We start from the raw sequence: 22,420 nt of genomic DNA, 5'->3' as shown, positions 1-22,420 counted from the left end.
AAGGAAGGAAGGAAGGAAGGAAGGAAGGAAGGAAGGAAGGAAGGAAGGAAGGAAGGAAGGAAGGAAGGAAGGAAGGAAGGAAGGAAGGAAGGAGAGAGAGAGAGAGAGAGAGAGAGAGAGAGAGAGAGAGAGAGAGAGAGAGATCTTTCTTAAATGGATCGCATCCTTCTTAAGATACTGAGATTCATGTAACCTCTTGATGACTGAGTATCCTTCACTGTAAACACCTTTTATTGTCCTGTGCTGTAACTATGGGATATCTCAAGGCTGTTAGTCCCAAAGTCTGGGACACAAACTTTCTAAAGAGCCAACTTGTGACTGTAGGGCACATGCGCATACACACACCTGCCGCTGCAGCAGCTGCTCCCGGCCATGCCTCCGTTCTTCTTCTGAATTGTAAAAGGGCATTGTTGTGCGCAAGGGGATCAAAAGCTGGCATATTTTTTCATGAATGCTGGCCCAATCAGCTCTCTGATGCGCGGTACCACTGAGGAGAGAAAAACCACAGACTTTATCCCTGACAGGCATCTTGCAATTGGTGAACACCTACAACTTTGGTACCTTGCAGACACAGAAAGCAGGGACTCATGGGCTGACCCAACAAGGCAGGGCCTAACCCTAACTGGAATGACCCTGCCCAGCAGCCGTCCTTTTCCCACAAAAGCACCCACCTTGGTGCTGCTGCTAGAGACGCAATCCTGGATTAGATAGGATGGCCAAGGCAACACATTGAAGCTCACTATCCTCCTTTATCAGTCATGGAAGACAAATTCCATGGCCATGGTTAGGAAGAGTTAACCATTTCTTGACAATAAGAACAAGTTAGATTTTGCAGGAGTTCAGAGAAATTTGGCCACTTCCAAAAAAGTGTCATGAAGTTGTGAACCCCCGAAATATGGGGATCTTGAGTAGCCTTTACCACAGCTAGAGCGAGGGGTCTTACTGGCCAACATACTAAAAATTGTTATTCTTCTCTTTTCTTTGGATCTTTGAGGGACTATCCTGTAGAGCAGTGGTTCCCAAACTTTTTTGGCCTACTTCCCCCTTTCCAGAAAAAATATTACTTAGCGCCCCCTGTCACATACTATCACCGCCTCCAAATGCACCTGTGGCCATCACTGCCCTCCTGGATCACTGCAGCACCCACCAGGGGGCCGTGGCGCCCACTTTGGGAATCACTGCTGTAGAGGAATGCACATTAGAATATGTCTTTGTGACTGTGGACAAATCACTTCAACTCCCTGGGATTTAGTTTCTTCATTTGGAAAATGGAGATAACAATAGCTGTTGCACTATCTACCTAACACAAGGTTACTGTGAGGCTCCAATGAGGTGAGAGATGTAAAACTTATAACACTTTCAACTATTGTTAGGATTTGTTTTTTATTCAGTTTAAGAATCCCTCAGAGGCTCCTTGTGTATTGGCGAAAGACCTGAGTGATGCTTGAGGCAGAATAGGTCTTGGGCAAAGATTACTTAAGCATACTATTTATAATAGTCAATACTGATATAGCATTTTAAAGGTTACAGAAGGCTTTCCATATATTATTTCATTTATGCCTCACACCAACCCTTGTAAAACAGGGACTTTAGGCACTTATTCATATTTTTCAGATAAGCAAGTTGAGGCTTTAGGTTAAATGGTTCATGGTCATACAGTGGGACAACTAGGTGGTGCAGTGGTTAGAGCACCTGGGCCTTGAAAGAAGGTGCTCAGGAAGACTCATCAACCTGAGTTCAAATCCAGCCTCAGACACATACTATCTGTGTGACCCTGGGCAAGTCACTTAACCTGGTTAACCTGAGTTTCCTCATCTGTAAAATGGGAATAATAATAGCACCTAACTTCCCAGGGCTATTGTAAGGATCAAATGAGATAAAAATTGTAAAACATTTAGGATAGTGCTTGACACAAAGGAAGCATTATATACAATGTTAGCTATTATTATTTATATGTACATACGTGTCTATATATATATATATATATACATGTATATATGGATGGTCCTCTGTGGGGCAGTTAGGTGGCACAGTAGATAGAGTACCAGGTTTGGAGTCAGATATGTGAATTTTGTGAATTTTGTGAATTCAAATATGGCTCCAGACACTAGCTGTGGGATCCTAGCAAGTCACTAAACACTGTTTGCCTCAGTTTCCTCATCTATGAAATGAATTGGAGAAGGAAATCACAACAGTATATATACTAAGAAAACCTCAAATGGGGTCATAAAAAGACAGGCACAACTGGAAATGACTGAATAATAACAACACATAGCTCTGAACTAGATCAACTTGACTGTAGGTGTCTACTTTTTCCTTGCTGTATTTCGTTATGAAGTAATTCTGGAGACCTGTGTTCTAATTCAGATTCTGCTGCTTGCTAACTATCTGTGTGCATCATGGGTTAGTCATTCCCTTCCAGGACTCAGACTCCAATTCTGTAAAAGGAGGATATTTGGAGAAATAGATGACTTCTAAGGTTCCTTCCAAGGTCTAGAATGCCAGAATTTTTATAACATAAGAAACATTGCACTACCCTCTAGTGGCCACTTTAATTCTCTCTCTTTCCCTCTCCCTCTCTTTTCTCTCCCTCCCTTTCCCCTTCTCTTTCTTTTCTCTGTCTCTCCCTCCCTCCCCCTGTCTCTCCCTCACCCCCCCCATCTCTCCCTCCCTCCCTCTGACTCTCTCCCCTTCTTTCTCTTCCTCCCTCTCTCCTCTTCCTCTCCCCTCCCTAATAACCCCTGCTCTTTCCCCAATGGTGCCACACATTGGATAGTGTAAGTGGTATGATGGCAATAAGGTAGAGAGAGATGGGTACTTGGAAGCTTTGGTGTATTTAACTTGAAAAGAGCAAGATCCTCCACGAAAGTCCTGCTTTGATGCCTCCCTATAGAATGGAGGACACTGTGAGGCTCTTCAAGGCTATGCCCAAAGAGCAAAAATTCTATTCCTCTGACCTGAGAACAAGCCAAGCTAAGTGAAGAATCAGGGTGCCCCAAACTCAGGAACACAGTTTGTGAGCATTCAGGGACTGTGGTCTATATCAAAGAAAAAAAAAACTATTATACCCAAAACTTTTTGATCTTTGGAGTTGGAAAGCAGGACTGAAAGGGGCTAACTATGCTAAAGTGCTATTACCTACCCCTCCTCCTCCTATGCCCCTTCTTTTAACCCAAATTCCCACTTGGATTTTTATTACTTTTAGCTTGTATTTGAAGAGCTCTGGTGTTTTTGGTGTTTTGGGTTTTGAGGTTTTTGGATTCCTTAAAGTTGAGGAGTTGATTTTTTTTTTTTAAATGGCAGAACAAAGAACTCTAACTCGATTCAGTAGGCCTTAGTTTAGAATTCTCCTCTACTCCCCACATGAGTCCCAAAGAGATTAAGTGATCTGCCCATGATCATAAAGAGCATTAAAACTTGAGTTCTCCAGTTCTAAATCCAGCATTGATTTCACTTTATTGAGATTTGACTTCCCTCTGTTTAATAGCACATCTCATATGCCCTTTCCCAGTGTTGGGTGCTTCTCTTAGCACATAATTTCTGACTCAGAATATTATCTTTACAAATTTATTTCATTTGATCCTCATAATTTTTAAAACTTTCCGAGACAGCTAGGTGGTGCAATAGATAGGCCTGGGGTCAGGAACATATGAGTTCAAATCTGGCCTCAGACACTTACTAGCTGTGTGCACGAATTAACTTCTGTTTGCCTTAGTTTCTTCAACTATGTAAGCAGAAATTTAGTTAAGTGACTTTTAATCACATAAGGATTCTATAACAGTTTGATAAGCTGTAACTATGATTTAAATAAGATTCAATAGTGATAGGAATCATATGAAGAGCTTTTGCAATGATGAGAGTGCATGTACACTTCCCCTTTTTCTTCTTGCCATTCATACACTCTAGAGAATGTGACAAAAAGGAAAACTGAGCCCTTCATCTGGCAGTGTCATAACCAAGTGACCCTAGAAAGGAGAAAGAGGCGGGGTGACCTGATCATAACCTCTTTCCTGGAATTTATTAACCATTTCAGTTTAATGTTCCCAAACTCACTTTGTTAACACGTTCTGAATATGTGGCCCTGTTAATTACCTCTGTTGGGCAATTGTCCAAAGCCTATATAACCCTGGCTATCTAGAAATCAGATTGTCTCAGGCCACAGGCTGGGCATGGCTACAGACCTCTGACTTCTGTATTTTATGCCCACAAAATAAAAGTCAGGTCCTTGGCTCAGGATTTTGGCTCAGTTCTTTTTATTTCTTACAGCTATAGGATGAGGATGACAATATGGCACCTAACTCAAAAGATGTTGTGAGGATCAAATGAAATAATATTTAATAGAATGCTTAGCACAATGCCTGGCACATGGTAGTTATGTGATATGTGATATGTTCATCTTTATCCTTCTCCTCACTTGATAGGGCCTAAAAGAGGAATTGTCATACTTCTTGTTCCCCATTCTAAATTCCATAGTCTCTCACTCAGCAGCATCTCGTTTGGAGTTCATGCATCCATGTGTATCTCTCATAGTCTTAATCCTTGTAGCTGTCATCTGGGCACCTCTAAATCAGAGGTATCAAACACAATTGTGGGCTCTTCCCCCACCCCATACTTCTGAGTATGTGTATGTGAACCAGATTAAAATGTGAATGGCAAATAGTTAACAAAATAAATAAAAAGTAAAATGAAACATAGATTATATTACATCTTAAAATTAAGTCAATATAGGGCTGCAGGAATCCTTAGTGACTCTCATTTCTGTTTGCATTTGATACCCCTGGGCTAGATAATAGTACAGTTAAGTTAATTTGAAACTGAGTGAATGATTGGACCCAAACAGTGGTAGGCCATTCAACTTAACTCAATGACCTTTTATTAAATGTTTATTATGGGGGCAGCTAGATGGCTCAATGGATAGAGAGCTAGGCATGGAAACAAGAGGTCCTGGATTAATATGTGGCCTCAGATACTTTCTAGCTATGTGACCCTGGACAAGTCATTTAACCCCAGTTGCCTAGGTCTTATTGCTCTTCCACCTGGGAACCAATACTCAATGTTTATTATTACAAAGCACTGTGCCAGGTGTTAGAAATACAAAGGCAAAAATAAATTTCTCTCCTCAAGGAGCTATAACATTCACACAACAGATTTAACATGAATATGTGTAAGTAAAATGAAGTTAATTTTAATAGAAAGACTAGCAACTAGCAGGAATCAGGTAGGGGCTTCAAGCAAGAGACTTTATCTGAGTTAAGCTTCAAAGGAAGCTAAGGATTCTACGTGGTAGAAATGAGGAAGAAGTACATTCCAGAAATGATAGCTTGTCTGAAGACTAGAAGATTGGGGACAGCTCGTAGACCACTTTGATGGAAACCGTGAGTGCATGAAAGTGCAAAGTGATGTGAAATAAGGCTCTTAGAGGTAGGATGGAACCAGACTGCAGAATGCTTTAAATGCCAATTTGAAGGGGCAGCTGGGTAGCTCAGTGGATTGAGAGTCAGGCCTAGAGATGGGAGGACCTAGGTTCAAATCTGACCTCAGATACTTCCCAGCTGTGTGACCCTGGGCAAGCCACTTGACCCCCATTGTCCACCCTTACCACTCTTCACCTAAGAGCCAATGCACAGAAGTTAAGGGTTTAACAAATAAACAAACAAATAAATAAATAAATAAATAAATAGATAGATAAATGCCAATTTGAGGAGTTTCTATTTTAAGCTAGAGACAATAGAAGCCTGGCATATTTCTAAGAAGGGGAAAGAAGTTAATCAATCAATCAAGAAATATTCATTAAGCATATATTATGTGTCACTAACTAATGCTAGACAATAGGGACACAAAAAGGGGCAAAAAAATCTGACCTCAAGGAGCTTACAATCTAATGGGGAAGGCAACAAGCAAATGACTATACACAAACAAACTTTATAGAGGATAATTAGGAAATAATTAACAGAAGAAAGGCATTAGTTGAGAAAAACTTACTGTCAAAGAAGGGATTTTATACCATTATGTTATTAAGAAATGATGAGCTGGATGATTACTGAAACATGAAGTGATGTAAAGTGAAGTAAAAACAACCAGAACATTGTACACAATAACAAAAGCAAGATAGATGATCAACTATGAATGACTTAGCTATTCTCAGCTTTACAGTTATCTAAGACAATTCCAAAGGATTCATGATGAAAAATACTATCCACCCCCAGAGAAAGAATTAATGAGTCTGAAAAAGCAGATCTAAGCATACTATTTTTCACTTTATCTTCTTTGGGTTTTTTATATGAGTTTCTACAACTGATGCAGAAATGTTTTTCCATGACCAAAGTAGAAATATGTTTTGCATGATAACCCATGTATAACCTAGAACAAATTGTTTATTGTTATTATTTTTTTTAATTTTTTTTAAACCCTTAACTTCTGTGCATTGGTTCCTTGATGGAAGAGTGGTAAGGGTGGGCAATGGGGGTCAAGTGACTTGCCCAGGGTCACACAGCTGGGAAGTGTCTGAGGCCAGATTTGAACCTAGGACCTCCCGTCTCTAGACCTGACTCTCAATCCACTGAGCTACCCAGCTGCCCCTGTTTATTGTTATTATTGGGTGTGAGAAGGGAAGGTTAGATGGAAGAGAATTTGTGACTCAACACTTTAGAAAACAAATGTTAAAAAATGTTTACACATAACTGGGGAAAATATTATATTAAAAACAATTTTCTGGAAAAAAGATGGAATTTTAGTTACATTTTAAAGGAAGCCAAGGAGGCCAGTATTTGGAGCAGAGGTGAAATTTTTCCAGAAATGGGAGATAGATCACTAGAGAAAATGCCCAGAGCTAAGAGATGTCTTGTTTGAAGAACAGCCAGTAGGTCAATGTCACTTTATCAAAAAGTTTATGTCTGGACGTAAAGTGGAAAAAGACTGGAAAGGTAGGAAGGTGCTAGGTTATAAAGAGATTAGAATGCTAAATAGAGCATTTTGTTTTTGCTCCTAGAAGCAAAAAAAAAAAGGGCATTTTGTATTTTCTCTAGATGAGGCAGCATAGGTAGATTTGAGAATCATTAGCATACAGATGGTAATTAAATTCTTGATAGTTGAGATGAGATGACCAAATGAAGTGGTATAGAGAAAGAAAAGAAGACTTGGTCCAAGACAACCATAAACAACACATAAGGGGACTGAGCATAATCTGAATGAGGATCCAACAAAGGGGACGGAAAAGTAGTCATATAGGACAAAAACCAAGATAAAATGATGCCCTGAAAATCTATAGAGAAGAGAGTATCAGGGAGAAGTTGGTTAACAGTGTCAAAGGCTACAGAAAGATCAAGGTGAATGAAGAATGAAAAAAGGCCATTAGATTTGGCAATTAAAAGATTATTGGTAACTTTCGAAAGAACAGTTTTGGTGGAAGAGTTTAGAAGAGAGTTAAAGGAAGGAAAGTGAATATACTTATTGAAGATGGCCTTTTCTAATTTAGCTTACAAAGATCAGATGAGATATCATCAGTATGGAAGGATCAAGTGAGAGTTTTCTTAGGATTGAAGTTTTCTTAGGATAGGACTGGCATGTTTGTAAGCAGCTGGGAATGAGTCAGTAGACAGGAAGAGATTAAAAAATATCATAAAATGGGGATGACAGAGAGCAATTTGTTGGGTTCCTCCAAAGGGGATGGAATGGAATGTATTAAATATAGTTAGCCTTGGTAAGGAGCAAGGCCACTTGATAACATGAGATAGAATTGAAGGAGAATGACAGATGGCATCTTAGTGATAAGAGAAAAGGAAGAGAGGAGAAAAGGGAGCTCATGGCAAATGGCCTTAATTTTTTCTGTAAAATATAAGGCAAGAGGATGGAAAGTCATGGGTTTGAAGGATGAAAATGTTTGTAAGAAGAGCTGCTGCAAAGAGTGGGGTAGTGAGGGAGAAATAAAATTGCCTATCAGTAATTAAAGGGCAGTTGAGGTTGTGTAACATTTGTAGAGGACCTCAGTCAGAATAGTTGAGTGATTTCCTCCTCCTTCATTCAGCAGCATGAATCGTGGGAGTAAAAGTAGCAACTTGTAGGAATAAGCCAAGGTTGAGGCTTGGCAGGACATAAATAACAGATATAATGGTTCTAAGGATTCAAGAAAGACAGTATGGAATTGAAATGGCTCATGCGTGGGTCAAGATGGAGAAGAGAAGGCAGGGACTAGGAGAGAAAGGAGAGAAAAACTATGAGCCATATACGGAGTTCCTTGAAGAGAGAAAAAGGAGTGACCTGGGGGTTTATAAAGTACAGCTAACAGGATTTTGATTGGGTGGGTATGAACAGTATGATACTCAAACGAAGAGAGGTTACTGAGTGATGGGGTAGAGAGAGAATATAGGAGCAGCGGGGGGGGGGGGGGGGGGGGGAGGGAACGAAATATTTTAATTCCTCTGCCTCAACCAATGAGCTGAGGGGAATGCGTGAAGGTGCAGCCAGTACTGACAAGGGTGGAGGCTTTGTCATCAGGGGAGAAGCTAGGTTTCAGGCTAATAGACTGAAGGAGTGGGAATGAAAAAGATTTAGGATGAAGGAATGTTGTGTCTTTATGGAATAACATTCCAGACAGTATAGTGGAAGGGAGGGGAGGGGAATAAGGAATCAGGTGACAGGGGAATGCTACCATAGGCAGTGAGGTGGAGCCAGAGAAAAGTCCTAGTAGGATAAGCAGTCAGGAAGATGACTGCCTCATACACTTACTAGCTGTGTGACCCTGGGCAAATCCCTAAATCTTTCTCAGTTCCCCTTTCTGGAAAATGGGGATAATAGCACCTACCCCAGATTTATTTTAAGGGTCAAATGAGTTAACATATATACAAAGTGCTACGTGAACCTTAAAACACAAGTGACGTGTTAGTTATTGTTATTGTCATTATTCCTCAGAGCCAGAAATAGGTTCTCCAGGGAGTTAGGGGGCTCGAGACTGAATCAAAGCACTCTGATATCATGGATTTGGAGTCTGAAGATCTGGGCTTAAATCTTGCCTAGACTGTAGCTGGGTGACGCTGAGTCTGCCCAGGGATGAGGGGTCAGACGTCCTCACCAGTAGTAGGTGACCGTGCAGGCCGCACACATTCGCTCGGCCGGAGCTTCGCACACCTCACACTTTAGTTTCCGCCCTTTGGGCACCGCTAGCGGGTAGATCTCAGTCATGGTGTCTGTACGGTCGTAGCCACCGCGGGCGCGTCCGTTGCCAGGAAATGGAAAGAGCGGTTGCCAAGATCTAAAACCTACGGCCCACCCCTTCTTCCCATCACGTGACAGTTCACTCCCAATCCAAGGCTTAAATGCAAGGATTTGAAGTGAGCATGCGCGCTATGCAGACACGCGCAACTAAAACCGGAACAGTAGAGGGCGTTCTCACGCCGCTGTTCCCGGATCCCTTTGTCCACGTGCGCCGAAGAGGGCTGGTTTCCAAGTTGGAGGACCCAGGCTTAAGTCGGGATCCTGCTTCTCGCTACCAGCAAGACTGAGCGAGTTCCTTCCCCTCCCTGTGCCACAATTTCCTCTGACCAATAAGAGGGTTGACCCAGGTGATCTGCTTTCACTCCTAGGACTCTCGTTTAACCAAGAGCTCCAGGAGCACAATGATGTCCAGAAGAGTGAAGGACTTTCCTCGGGTCCGTGTTCTGTAAGGATCGGTTAGAGGAATAAGGGACATGTTGGGCCTGGGGGAAAAAAAGGCTCCGAAGGGAAATCAGATATTCGAAGAACTGTCTTGTCCGTTTAGTCCCGGAAGGCAGTAAGTGGATAGAAATTGCAAAGACATTGTTTTAGGTTTAGGGTTGGGAAAATTTCCTAACATTTAGAACAGTTCAAAAGCTGAATAAGATAGGACTTCCTGGAGAGGTAGTGAGCTCCCTATCCTTGATATTTTTGAGCTAAGGCTGGGTGACCCATTGTCAGGTATGTTATTTGAGGCGGATTATTTTACAGCTCCCTTCAGTGCTGGCGGAAATGTAACAGGGGAATGAGGGAGGGTGGGGGGAGGTATCTAAGCTAACGGAAAAGGTTCCTGGTTCCCGCGGCGCCACTGATTCTGATTGGGGTCTCAGAGGTGTCTCCCGCCGGCTGCCTCTTTCCGGGTTCAGGTCGCCCAGCTGCACCACCGTTGCTAAGGCGACCGAGGCGAATCGGGGCTCCTCCCCCTCAGCGGCTGCGCAGTGGCCGCGGAGGGAAGGCGGGGCTCAGGCTGATTGGCAGCGGCGGCGCAGGCCCAGTGTGAGTGAGAGTCCAGACCGATGGCGGAAGAGATCCTAGGCGCCGAATTCCCGGAGCCGCCGGGCTTGGCGCGTTGCGCCGCGCTCATGCAGCGCTTCGCCGCGCGGCTGGGTTCGCAGGGCCGGCGGGTGGTGCTTGTCACATCGGGCGGCACCAAGGTGCCGCTGGAAGCGCGCACCGTGCGCTTTCTGGATAACTTTAGCAGCGGGCGGCGCGGCGCGGTCTCGGCCGAGAGCTTCCTGAACGCCGGCTACGGGGTGCTATTCCTGCACCGCGCGCGCTCTGCCTTCCCCTTCGCGCACCGCTTCCCTCCGCAGACTTGGCTCGCGGCGCTGCGACCCGTCAAGGGTGAGGCTGAGGTCCCCAGCAGCCGCTTGCTGCTCGAGGCCGAGGCCACTACACTGCCAGGCTTCGCTGCCGCCCTGCGCAGCTACCAGAAGGCCGCAGACGCCGGCAACTTCCTGTCCGTGGAGTTCGCCACCCTAACCGACTACCTGCACCTTCTGCAGGCCGCGGCCCAGGCGCTCAGCCCGCTAGGTGCGTTGGGGGAGGGAGGAGGGAAGCGGCGGAGATCAGGCCCCATCTCGCCTCCCCCCGGTGACCTTGACTCCCCTTGGCACCCCCGCAACTGGCCTAGAATGACCTACTTCTCTTGTCCTTTTTACTCTCCGTTTCCGGCTCGTAGCCGCATAGTTCCGGTACTGGAAGGGATCTTGAAGACCCTCCAGCCCATTTAGAAATAGCAGCTAACATTTATATAAACGCTTACTTATGTGCCAGGCAACGTGCTAAGCCCATGTCAATTATTATCTCATTGGATCCTCACAACAGCCCTAGGAGGTACAGGTGCTGCTATTCCCATTTTACGGATGAGAAAACTGAGGTTAAGCATCCTGCTCTGGGTCCTATAGCTAAGAAATGTGTGAATCAGAATTTGAACTCACACCTTCCTGTCCTCTAAATTAGACAACTATCCATTGTGCTTTGTCACTTTTTCCTTGCAGGCTCTTCTGCAATGTTTTACCTTGCTGCAGCTGTGTCAGATTTTTATGTGCCTGCCTCTGAAATGCCTGAGCATAAGATCCACTCCTCTGGAGGCCCTTTGCAGGTGTGTAAGACTTATTTTTTTCCCATGGAGGTTTCTGATTCTCCTCTGAGTATGGACTAGCTTGCTCTTTGTTTGAATTATACTTTTCTTGTCAAACTTTGAGGTATCTGCCAAAGTAGCATAGTCAGTGATGCTCCGAACTAGAGACTTGGATTAGATAACATACTTGAACTTGGAGGGGACCTGAAAGTATTTAGTTTTGAATAACTCAAATATTATCCATAAATTAAAACCCCTTTTCAAAAGATACATACCAAACTTTGTGACTTTAGTTCTGCAGAAATGTTGCCAGTGTTTACAAAGGGAAACCTAGGTAAATAATCACAATGTTGGAGCTGTAGGGCACATTGGAGTTTATTCGATCTAAGTTCTTTGTGCAATGTTCCCTTTTTCTTAAAGAAACCACATTTCTTTAGTGAACCTTTGCCTCAACATCTTGTCTTCCTTATCAGAACAAATAGTTCCTTTCCCAACCCTGTGAGACAGAAAATCTTTTTATAAATACTTCAAGGTTTTGCAATTTTATCCTTCTGACCACACCTTCCATGTACATAGATGACAACCCATCCAAGTCTTCATGAGTTACTGTAACCAAAAAATAAGTTACTGTTTTGCTAACCTAGTATTAAATCTGACCAAATTTAGGTAGGCTGGTTCTCAGATGACAGGTAGATAATCCATTACCAGGTATGTAGTGGAAAGCCTTTCCAGCTTGATGGAACCTGCCTGAGTTTGTATTTCACTAACATAACCTTTCAGAACCCAGGTTTACCTTTATGCTATGCAAAAATAATTTATTAAGGGGGCAGCTGGGTAGCTCAGTGGAGTGAGAGTCAGGCCTAGAGACAGGAGGTCCTAGGTTCAAACCCGGCCTCAGCCACTTCCCAGCTGTGTGGCCCTGGGCAGGTCACTTGACCCCCATTGCCCACCCTTACCAATCTTCCACCTATGAGAAAATACACCGAAGTACAAGGGCTCAAAAATAAATAAATAAATTATTGAATTAATGGATTTAACCAGTATTTAGACATTTGGGGCTTTGACTCACTCTTCTCTTAGCACTGATAACCAGTTGTAAGAGGAACAGTCTTTGATTTCTTTTTTGGAGTCCTAGAGGACCCATATCAGAAATCTTTATAATTTTTATAATTCTGGTGGGATTCCCTAGGGAGGAGTGCTAAAGAGTTCCCTGATCTACACACACATACTTATTCTTTATCTTCACTTTGAGCTTTCAGAGTTTTACAAATTGTGCCATAACTGCATAGTAAAAAATTTTAAATTAAGTATTGGTTCCACGGCAGAAGAGTAGTAAAGACTAGACAATTGGGCTTAAGTGACTTGCTAGTAGGGTCACACAGCTAGAAAGTTTTTGAAGCTATATTTGAACCCAGAACCACCTGTCTCCAGGCCTGCTTTTCTATCTACTGAGCCACCTCACTGCCCTTAAGTAGTATTTATTAAGCATCTGCTATGTTGTTCATTCATTTCAGTTGTGTCAGTCTTTGTGACCCCATTTGGGGTTTTCTTAGCCGAGATACTGTAGTGGTTTGTCATTTCCTTCTCCAGCTCATTTTATAGATGAGAAACTGAAGAAAATAGGGTTAAGAGACTTGCCTAGGGTCACATAGCTGGTAAGTGTCTGAGACCAGATTTGAACTCCAATCTTCCTGACTCTAGGTACACTGCTCTATCCACCACACCACCTAGTTACCCATATATATACTGTGTGCCAGGCACTAAAGCTGACCTTTCTATCGTTCCTAAGTAATTTTTGCATATTTCCTAGTTATCCGTTTCCTTGGTTGCAGAATGAGAGGGCCACAAGGGGAAGGGAATAAGCATTTCCTTTAATGCCCTTCTGTATACAGCCAGGCACTGTGCTCATGTGCTTTACAAACACTGCCTCATTTGATCCTATTCTAAGCCCTTTCCATGTATCATCTGTAAAACTCAAGTACCCAGACTTTTTAATTTAATCTGCCTGCCAAATCTCATTTTTAATGACTACTGAGAATCTTGTGGCTGTTAGAATATTTTATAATCCATTCTGCCTCTTTTTCTTTTCCTGCCTATGTACCCTTCAAGCAATGTGCTGAGTGTTGTGTTAGGTGTTGGTATACAGAGACAAAACATCTCAGCTTTAAAGGAATTGAGGTTCTGTAAAAAGACAATATATATGATATAGACATACATATATAAGTACAAACAGGGTACTTATTTGTACTTATTCTGGGGATCTGGGAAGGCCTCATATAAAAGAAAGCATTTAAGCAAATATTTGAAGGTTATGAGAAATCTCAAGAAACAGGTAGGTGACAAAGTTGGGAAATTTAGAAAAGAGATGCATTTAAGGGGAAAGAGGTTGAATTTGAGATGCCTAGAGAACATATATTTCAAAATAGCTAATGACGTCAAATGATGATTCAAGACTAGAAACTTAGTAGAGAGACTGACTAGATCTGTATATCATTTGGGAGATATCTACATATAAATGATATTTAAACTTATAGGAATTGGTGGTAATGATGAGTAGGAGACAAGTGCTTAGTGAGAAATAGAGTAAATACTTTAGATCTATTGATTATCTGGTTATGGCTAATTATGGTGACAATGGTTAATTTTTAAGGGAAGTGAGCTAAATTTGATAGCTGGCTTCTGAAGTTAGCTATTATCTCTGTATTTTATATCTCCTTAAGATCTTATGATTTGGCAGAGCCTATCTGGAAAGGCTTCTTATAATTTAGTATGGACCTAGAAAAGACTAGGCTTTTCCAAGGATCAGTCTAGCTAAGTTTACAAGAGTCAATACCAAGTTAGATTCCAGATGATGAATGTTTTTACATGTGTAACTCAACAAAGACTATCTCGGAGATATATAGAAATGTAAGTAACAAGAGTATTCACACCAATGAAAATACAATCTTTGAAGTAATAGTGAAGATCCTGTTCCCTTCTTTTGAATTTTGGTCATGTTATCTGTTTTTGGAAAGATCCCTGTGACAATAGAGAGCAGTTCAATTTTCCTGGTAATTAATTTAGTTTCCCCCTCTTTGTTCTTTGTTGTTCTTTGACAAGTTTTAAAATTCAGCCCAATCCACAAGTACCTTAGAAAGTACCTTCCATTCAAGTGACAATGTTCAACTTTAGGGGTAGGAAGATAATCTGGAAAACTGTGCTTGCCCTGGAGAAGCATACATACTACCACATGGCAACATAAGTTTATATATGATAATTTGAGGATGAGGGAAAATGCATTCATTTAGGGAATAGGAAAGCCTTCTCAAAGGAGATAGCACACAATAGGAACCTTGATAAGTTTCTTCTGGAGGTAGGAAATGATCCTCAGCTCAGGGAATTAAAGTTGGGCCAGTTTGGATATATAATTTTGCTTCTAAATCTTAATGCATTTTTAGCAAACTAAAAGGGGACAGTGGGATTAAAGATCATGTGTTACTGTTTCATATAAGTGTTGATGAAGAAAACAGATTCTCAGTTAAAAATAGAATTTTAATGTACTTTCAGTTCCCCAGGAAAAGTTTTGTTGGTCAATAATGTCCATCTTGAGGTAGTGCTACAAGTGGAAAATTTGAGGTTACCTTGGGCATTGCCACTCTTTTAATCAAAGAAATCAAGAAATTGATTATATGAGAAGAGATTAAAATTTTCTGATATTCAGTTTTCTGCCCACATACTCTCTGAAATACCTGCCAAAAACTGTGGTGTGTTGATTAATTTTCTGTAGTTATTTATAAGGCAAGATTAGAAGGGTGAAACACCTTTTGAATTATACTCTGATCTTGTATCAGGCTTCTATGGACATATGCTTCAAAGAGTATAATTTGGCCATAGACTATCATCATTTTCACAATAAACATCATAAGAGTTCTACTATACTTAGGCTTTTCACCTACATACCTAAACAGCTACATGTTGAGAGAGCGTTATTGATTTTATTTCAGTCTAGTGGAAATGTTCATTCTGGTATAAGTTAGCTAGTTAAGCTGACCAAAACATGGACCATCTGCCAGGCCTTAATGCTGTCATGTGATCTTATGCTCATTCCTCTTCAATTCTTATTGTAATGCTAAAATCATTTTATCCCCTAGACATACAAAGATGAGATTGATAGGGGAACTACTTCATTTAGATGATTATATTATAGAAGAAATTCACACACTAAGTAAGGGTAAAGCTAGATACCTTTGACAGTCCCATCCTATTCTAAGGACCTCTGAAATTGAAAGTGTCTTAATGAGCAGGAACATAAGGAGAAACCTCATTCTTGACTCCCTTGGTTTCTGTTGACAGCGATCTCATAGGTGAACTGCTTTTTCCCCCCTGGTATTAAACTTTTCTTTTCCAATGCAGATAACAATGAAGCTGGTGCCAAAAATGCTTTCTCCTCTGGTGAAAGACTGGGCTCCCAAAGCATTTGTAATTTCCTTTAAGTTGGAGACAGATCCTACGGTTGTCATTGATCATGCACGGAAGGCTCTGGAGACATATCGTCATCAGGTTGTGGTGGCCAATATCCTTGAATCTCGGAGGTCCTATGTGGTTATTGTAACCAAAGACTCAGAAACACAGTTGTCCCTCTCTGATGAAGAAATGGGAAAAGGTATGGAAATAGAAGAAAAGATTGTGAGTAATCTACAGTCTCGACACATAGCTTTTATAAATGAGGAAAACTGAGGAAAAGAGCTTGTCTACCAAATCTGAAGTTGTGACCTGAACAGTTGCTTGAATAAGGGTGGTACAGAGAAACGGAAATCATCTTTTGCCTTCTATAAGGAAAAGAAAAATCTGTAGCAAGGTAAAAAGAGTGCTGGAGTAGAAAGGGAATATTTAATTTCAAAACAGTTTGGTTTTTGTCATTTAGTGGTTATTTGATGCACATTAAAGATGAAAATGAAGGCAGACCGGTTCTGGTTTATAAAGCTAATCTTACTATTTCAGGCGGGGAAAGGAATAAAGGGGGGATGTGGTTGTCATTTTCTATTTAAAATATTTATTTTACCACAAGCTAAATAACAATGTCAGCAAATATAATCTAAGGATAGAGGGAATAAAAGCTTGAATAAAACCATAAATTCCAAACTATTTACATTTTGATTAAAACATGTCCATGTGCATAAACTTTTAACTCTGATTTTTTTGTTCTGTGTTCTTGTTTAGTCTCTTTATCTCTGTACTTAAAATTGTGTTACTTTTAAAATATAATCAGTGAGTAATATTTATTATAATAAAGTGAGATGAGAATACTACCTTAATAAAGTGAGATGAGATACTACCTTATACCCATCAAAATTGGCAAAAAATAGTTTAAAGTAATAAAAATCTTGGCACAAGTGTGCTGTTAAATTGTTGGTAGAACTGTTTATTACAGCTCTTTCCATATTTCCTTGTATTCTTTATTTGCTATTATCTCTAGGAAAATAATAATCTCTTATTCTGATATAGCATGATTGAGTCCACCATTTTCCATTTGGGATATAGAGGAGATTTTCAGTTAAAGACAACCATCATTTTTCCCCCTTTTATCAATGTTCCTAGGATATAGTTCTTGAAATGAGATCACTGGAGCAAAGGACATGATCCCTTTTGTGAGTCACGTTGTGTATTGCTTTTGCAATATTAAAGCAAGATTGCACTACAGATTGTAATGTGCCTTTTTCTCAGTGGCCCAACAAACATTGACTTCAATAATTTTTAATGATCTTTACTAATTTGATGGGTTGATGGTGGTATCCCTTCACATTTCAGTTTTCAAAAAGGCTTAACTGAGAATTGAACCTTCAAAAAACACTTCAGTCTGGGTATCCATCTTATAAACAAGAATGTGTTTGATTTGGGAGTGGTCACAGTTTGGTCAGTGTGTAACAAAGACAACCCAATTGTAAGTGACATTTGGCATAGTTTGTTTAGTAGAGCCAAGACATGAGAGTTCTCCAATTATTGGACCTTTTCATTTTGAAAGTACCTTTATCCCTGCATGGGTCCATCTGTGAGGGCAACACCTCAAAAGCTGTTGTTTTGTGTTCAGTTCTTCATCTGATACTGCTTTTATCCTTGTAAAGTATCTTCATATACACTGTCAGCACACAGTGTTTTGTGCTTCTGGGCTGTGCTGCACAGAAACTTAGCCAGTCAGGTAGGTAAAGGTCATCTCCCTTGGCCTCACAAAACTGTGACATTAGTACCCTTGATGGAATGATGCTTTATGACTCCTTTAGTTTCAACCATTGCATGCTAGAGTGAATTAGGGAGGAGGAGGCCCTATTAGAGTCATGAAACTTTGGCTTGGTCCCTACACTGACCTGGGGCAGGGGTTCAGGATTATCAGACTTCAGAGTTAAAGCAATTTAGTATGTAATTTAGCTCATAGAAATCTAACTGCAAGTATTTTAGGAACATGAAAGGGTTGAGGAAACCTGAAGTCTTGCTTTACAAATTAGGAAATTTGAGGCTTCCATAAGAGGGTAATTTTAAGTGTATTATCTATTCATTAATTCAATTATAATTTCAAAGCAGTATGATAAATCCTTAACATGACAGTGGTCATAAATTTAACCAATGACTTCAGAAGAAAGTAAAGTCCTTGGGCTCTGATAATCCCTCCATTCCCTCCCACTTCACCTTCCATGAAAAAGTTTGGGACTACTAATGGCCTGGAGTTGTCTGGGTTACATCTGTGCCTGATCTAAATTGCTGCATGATCTAAATTGCTGCATGGACTGGAAGCAGGAAAGGGCTTTTATTCGGCAGCTATTAATGTGAGTTGAGAGGCAGTGTGTGATGGCTTAGAGAGAGAGAGCCAAATTCAAGGCTTGCCAGTTCTGACACACCTGGGCTTTGAGATATGAAGCAAGTTCCTTTATCTCTCAATGCCTTTGGGAATACTCCACGACTGTTTACAGAAAAGAAGGAGGAGGTTCATAGCCAGGGGGCTCCCTGCACTAGTTAGTGAAATCACAGATTTGGCTAGGAAGTATCTAGGATCATATTTCATCAAGCTCTGGTGTTATATCCACTGTGCTCCTTAGCTACCCTCAGATAGAGTTTTTTAAAAAGTTGAGCAACTTCCATGTGCAAGGCCTTGTACCAGGTATCACATACTCAGGAGGAAAACTAATACAGGATGCAGGGAGCCTAAAATATAGTAGAAAAAAGAGACTATATACATAGGCTAATAAAAGGTTTGATATTGGAGTACTGAGGCACAAAATGGCATTTTCAGGAGAGTGATGACTGGCTAGCTGGGGGACTAATAACTAACTGACAGATCAGTTACAGGTTACTTAGCTACTGTGATAAGAGGGAAGAAAATTACATTTTAGATCAGCATCCCCTTAACTATAGACCATCTTGAGTCAATAGTGAATATGAGTAATTCATCCACACATTGCTTAAGCCCTAGTTTGCTTGTGTTGCCTGCTGTTGGCCCAAGAATTAGATGACCATTTCTGATCACTGCTTCCAAAATAAAATTTTAACCCAAGATTCTTAAAAAGTGAAGGCAGGCTCTGTGTTGGCTGCTTCCTCAAAGCTTTTATTGAGCTCTCTGAAAGGAAAATACTAAGATTCTACGAAGTGAAGATGTAAAACCCTTTCCTAGGAACATAGGTGTGTACTTTCTTTGCTTTTGTTCAGTCTAAGTCCAGCATGGATGCCATCACATCAAGAAAGCCTTCCTTGAAACTTCTGTTATAACAGGACTTCCCTCTTGGATTTTGCATAGCACTTTGCACCTCTATTATGCACTTTTTCTGTAATGTTGTATGTTATAATTACCTCCCTTTGTCATCTGCCTGATAGACTCTGGTCATAGAATATGAGTATGAGTGACTGTGGGCAAGTCACTCAACCTCTATGTGCCTGAGTTTTCTTTTTTTTTTCAAATGGGGATAATACTTGTATTACCTACCTCACAGGGTTGTTGTGAGGAAAGCCCTTTGTAAATCTTAAAGCACTATGTAATTATTATTCTTATGCAAAGCACTATATTCTCCTTTGTGGGGCTAGGAAAGAGCCCCTTGAAAGATCCCTGAGCACACTCAGAGATATCCTTTTCCCCTAACTGGGATACAGCCAGTTTGCAAGTATTTATTAAGCAACTTCTCTGTGCTAGGCACTATTCCAGATCTTGGGGATATCATTATCAAAACAAAAGCTTCACTTCCTTAGGAATCTTTTATTCTAAGGGGGAAACAACATATGCCCACAAAAGTAAATATAAAATATAAACTTAAGTTGCTGGAGGGTACACCAGCTGTTGTTGCCAATCAGGAAGAATTTGAAGGAAGCTAGGGATTCTAAGAGGTGGAGATGAGAGAGGAGTGTATTCTAGGCAAGGAGGAGGGGGGTGAGAGCCTGTGTAAAGACACCAGGTTCAGACTCCACTGGGCCAACAGCCCTCATTTGGGGTTTCTAGAATTAAGGGGCCTTTGATTCCTCCCACTGCTTGTTATCTCATCCCTTCTCCATCCTACTAGTAGAACAGATTATACCTTTTCACCCCATCTTATACCACCTTCTCCAACTAGCACTTGTCACATCTTTTATAAGCTAACACTTCTTCTGTGTGTCTATTTGCCTAGGCCCAGCTATAACTATGAAACTAACTTGAACACATTTGCTACCTCTATTACCATTTCTTCTCTACTTAGTAACTACCTTAGCAGCTCTGACCCAGCAACCTCTTGGTAATCTTCCCATTTGCCAAAGGAGCAAGCAAGTCCAGGAAGAGTATTGGATGGAGATGCAGAGTTACTCTCAGACCTCAATCCAGACAATACAATGGTGTAGCTATCCCTCTCTGCCTTTTCTTCCTATGCAATTTCTTCCTATGAACTTCTATAAATTCTACCTGCACCCAGAGCACTGGAGGCTTCCTTTGTTAGGTTATTCCTTCTGTAGCATATTTGCTTAATAGACAATGATATCCCTCATACACAGAACCACACCATGTCATAGTTGGAAGGGACCTTGATGACTCATAACTTGAAAAAGAATGCGGTGCAAAACCTGCCTCTAGTGGTTAGCTAGCTTTTCTTGAAGACCTCCAATAAGAAGGAACTTGTTACCACTGTCCATTCCACTTTGGGGTAGCTCTGATAGTTAAGGAAACATTTTCTGTTGTCATGCCTAAATTTGCCTTTCAATGTCCACTTGCTGACCTGTGTGATAAAACATAAGAAGTCAAATCCCTCTTATAGATAACAGTGCTTAAAATACTTCAGAACAGCCATCATGACTCCGAAAAGCCTTCTCTTCAAGATAACCAATTCCATATTAAGTGCCTATTGTGTGCAGCTCACCATTATAATTCTTCATATCTCCTGCAGGAAAAACGAATTTCTTCTTTTTTTTTTTTTTAAACCCTTACCTTCCGTCTTAGAATCAATACCATGTATTGGTTCCAAGGCAGAAGAGTGGTAAGAGCTAGGCAATGGGGGTTAAGTGGCTTGCTCAGGGTTACAGAGCTAGGAAGTGTCTGAGGCCAGATTGGCTCTCAATCCACTGAGCCACCCAGCTGCCCCTGAGAAAACAAATTTCTTGATCTTGTTCCCCACATCCAAACTCTCCTATCCATTTAACCTAAGATCATTTCCATCTTGTCTCACTTAACTCTTTCTCCTATTTTTTCCATTCTGTAACTAGGTCCCTATCCGACACTTACAGGGCAACAGAAGCAAGAAAGTAGAATATCAATAGTTTAATTTGTTTTTAAGACAATCAAAAAAAAAAAACTGGGCCTTATCACTATACTGAATAATTGGTCTGTAATACTCAATGCTTAATGGTGCTGCTGTACTTCTACCATTCCAAAAGTACAGCATGAAAAACAGAAGAAATGGATAAAACATATTTGCAAGGACCAATTGGATGCTGAACGGTTCCTAAGAAGACTCAAAGAACTTTGTAAATGTTTGTGGAAGGAATGAATGAATGCATTAGCTCTATAATGGCCCAGAAAAGTCAATAAGGCTGAGGTAGCATCTGGTTTTGAAACTCATTAAACTTTGTACCTCTAGAGACAAGTAGATTAAAGCCTGCCTCTAGCTGGCTTTGGAGGAATACTACCCAAGGACCATCCAGAGAACCAGTAGTCCAAATGCTAAGAGCACCCACCTTTATAATGCCACATAAATAATATCTTTTCAATGCCACAAGAGCTTTGCAGTGCTGATGTGATAGAGCTATATAGCTTTCCAATGAAACAGCAGTATTCTTGTTGTATTACTATAACCTCTACTTAATATCAATAGCTTTCCAATGAAACAGCAGTATTCTTGTTATATTACTATAACCTCTACTTAATATCAATAGCTTTCCAATGCTATGTGGGTGATACATACATGCCTTGTCTTATTTCAATCTCTAATAAATGCTTTTGAAATTTAAAAGTGTTTGCATTTTTATTTTCTGTATCAGAAACCTCGGAAATAATTACCCAACACAATCACACATTTTGCTATCACTGAAAAATGGAAGGGATGGAGGTGGATCACTCAGTGGGTCACTGTGGGCAGTTTTGTATTTTTGCCCATTCTCTTGATCACCATGGCCAGTTAAGCCTTCCCTTGGTAAGCATATCCCTAGTTAAAGCCTTTCCAACTTGGCCAGCTTGCTCTACGTTGGCACTAAAGTTCCTTTATGCCCGGAGGCCTTGGAAAGAAGTCAGCATTAACTAGGCACTAGAACCACTCCAGCCTGTCATCCAGAGTTAGCCAACCTTCCTATCTTGTCATTTGCAGTTTTGAAAAATCATGCCATCTCCGGCTTTGCAACCACCTAGGATTTGTAAAAGCCTGATCAGGGAAGAACCAAAGGCCTTCTAGGGCATTTCGTGGTAGCCCGAAGAGATCTGGGATCAGAACTGGGTACCAATGCGGTCTCTACGCCACACTTACCTGGGGCGGGTCACGACTTCCCAGGCCTCTGTTTCTTCATGTCAAAATGAGGGGTTTAATTAGAAACTGGAGATTTGAATGTCCAACCCTAAATCTTAGAACCTAAATTCCTTCCAAAACCTACTGGAGTCCGTGAGCTCGCAAGGTCCCC

The 22,420-nt window shown here is 41.0% G+C and overlaps 2 protein-coding genes across 3 annotated transcripts in view; one reads left to right on the top strand and one right to left on the bottom strand.

Moving 5' to 3' along the window:
- ZMYND12 (zinc finger MYND-type containing 12) overlaps positions 1–9,177 on the bottom strand; it is a 36,676-nt gene extending 27,499 nt beyond the window's left edge. The window contains exons 1-2 of the mRNA XM_044668759.1: positions 9,068–9,177; positions 346–487 (exon numbers count right to left, since the gene is read on the bottom strand). Of these exons, the coding sequence (XP_044524694.1) occupies positions 346–487; positions 9,068–9,177 (252 nt within the window). The remainder of the gene's footprint in view (positions 1–345; positions 488–9,067) is intronic.
- A 1,088-nt stretch (positions 9,178–10,265) lies between these two features.
- PPCS (phosphopantothenoylcysteine synthetase) lies at positions 10,266–21,762 on the top strand. Of its 2 annotated transcripts, XM_044671422.1 has the most exons (4): positions 10,266–10,782; positions 11,250–11,353; positions 15,725–15,974; positions 21,017–21,762. In XM_044671422.1, exons 1-4 carry the CDS (start codon positions 10,266–10,268, stop codon positions 21,073–21,075), a joined length of 930 nt encoding a protein of 309 aa, XP_044527357.1. In that variant the 3' UTR covers positions 21,076–21,762. The 2 variants fall into 2 exon arrangements, with proteins under 2 accessions (XP_044527357.1, XP_044527356.1); XM_044671421.1 differs by lacking the exon at positions 21,017–21,762 and having other exon boundaries at positions 15,725–16,962.
- Positions 21,763–22,420: the final 658 nt, after the last annotated feature.

Source organism: Gracilinanus agilis, chromosome 3 (genome assembly GCF_016433145.1).
Source record: "Gracilinanus agilis isolate LMUSP501 chromosome 3, AgileGrace, whole genome shotgun sequence".
Lineage (NCBI taxonomy): Eukaryota > Metazoa > Chordata > Mammalia > Didelphimorphia > Didelphidae > Gracilinanus > Gracilinanus agilis.
The sequence above is the reverse complement of the archived record's forward strand: the minus strand, read 5'-3'. Positions and strand labels throughout refer to the sequence as shown.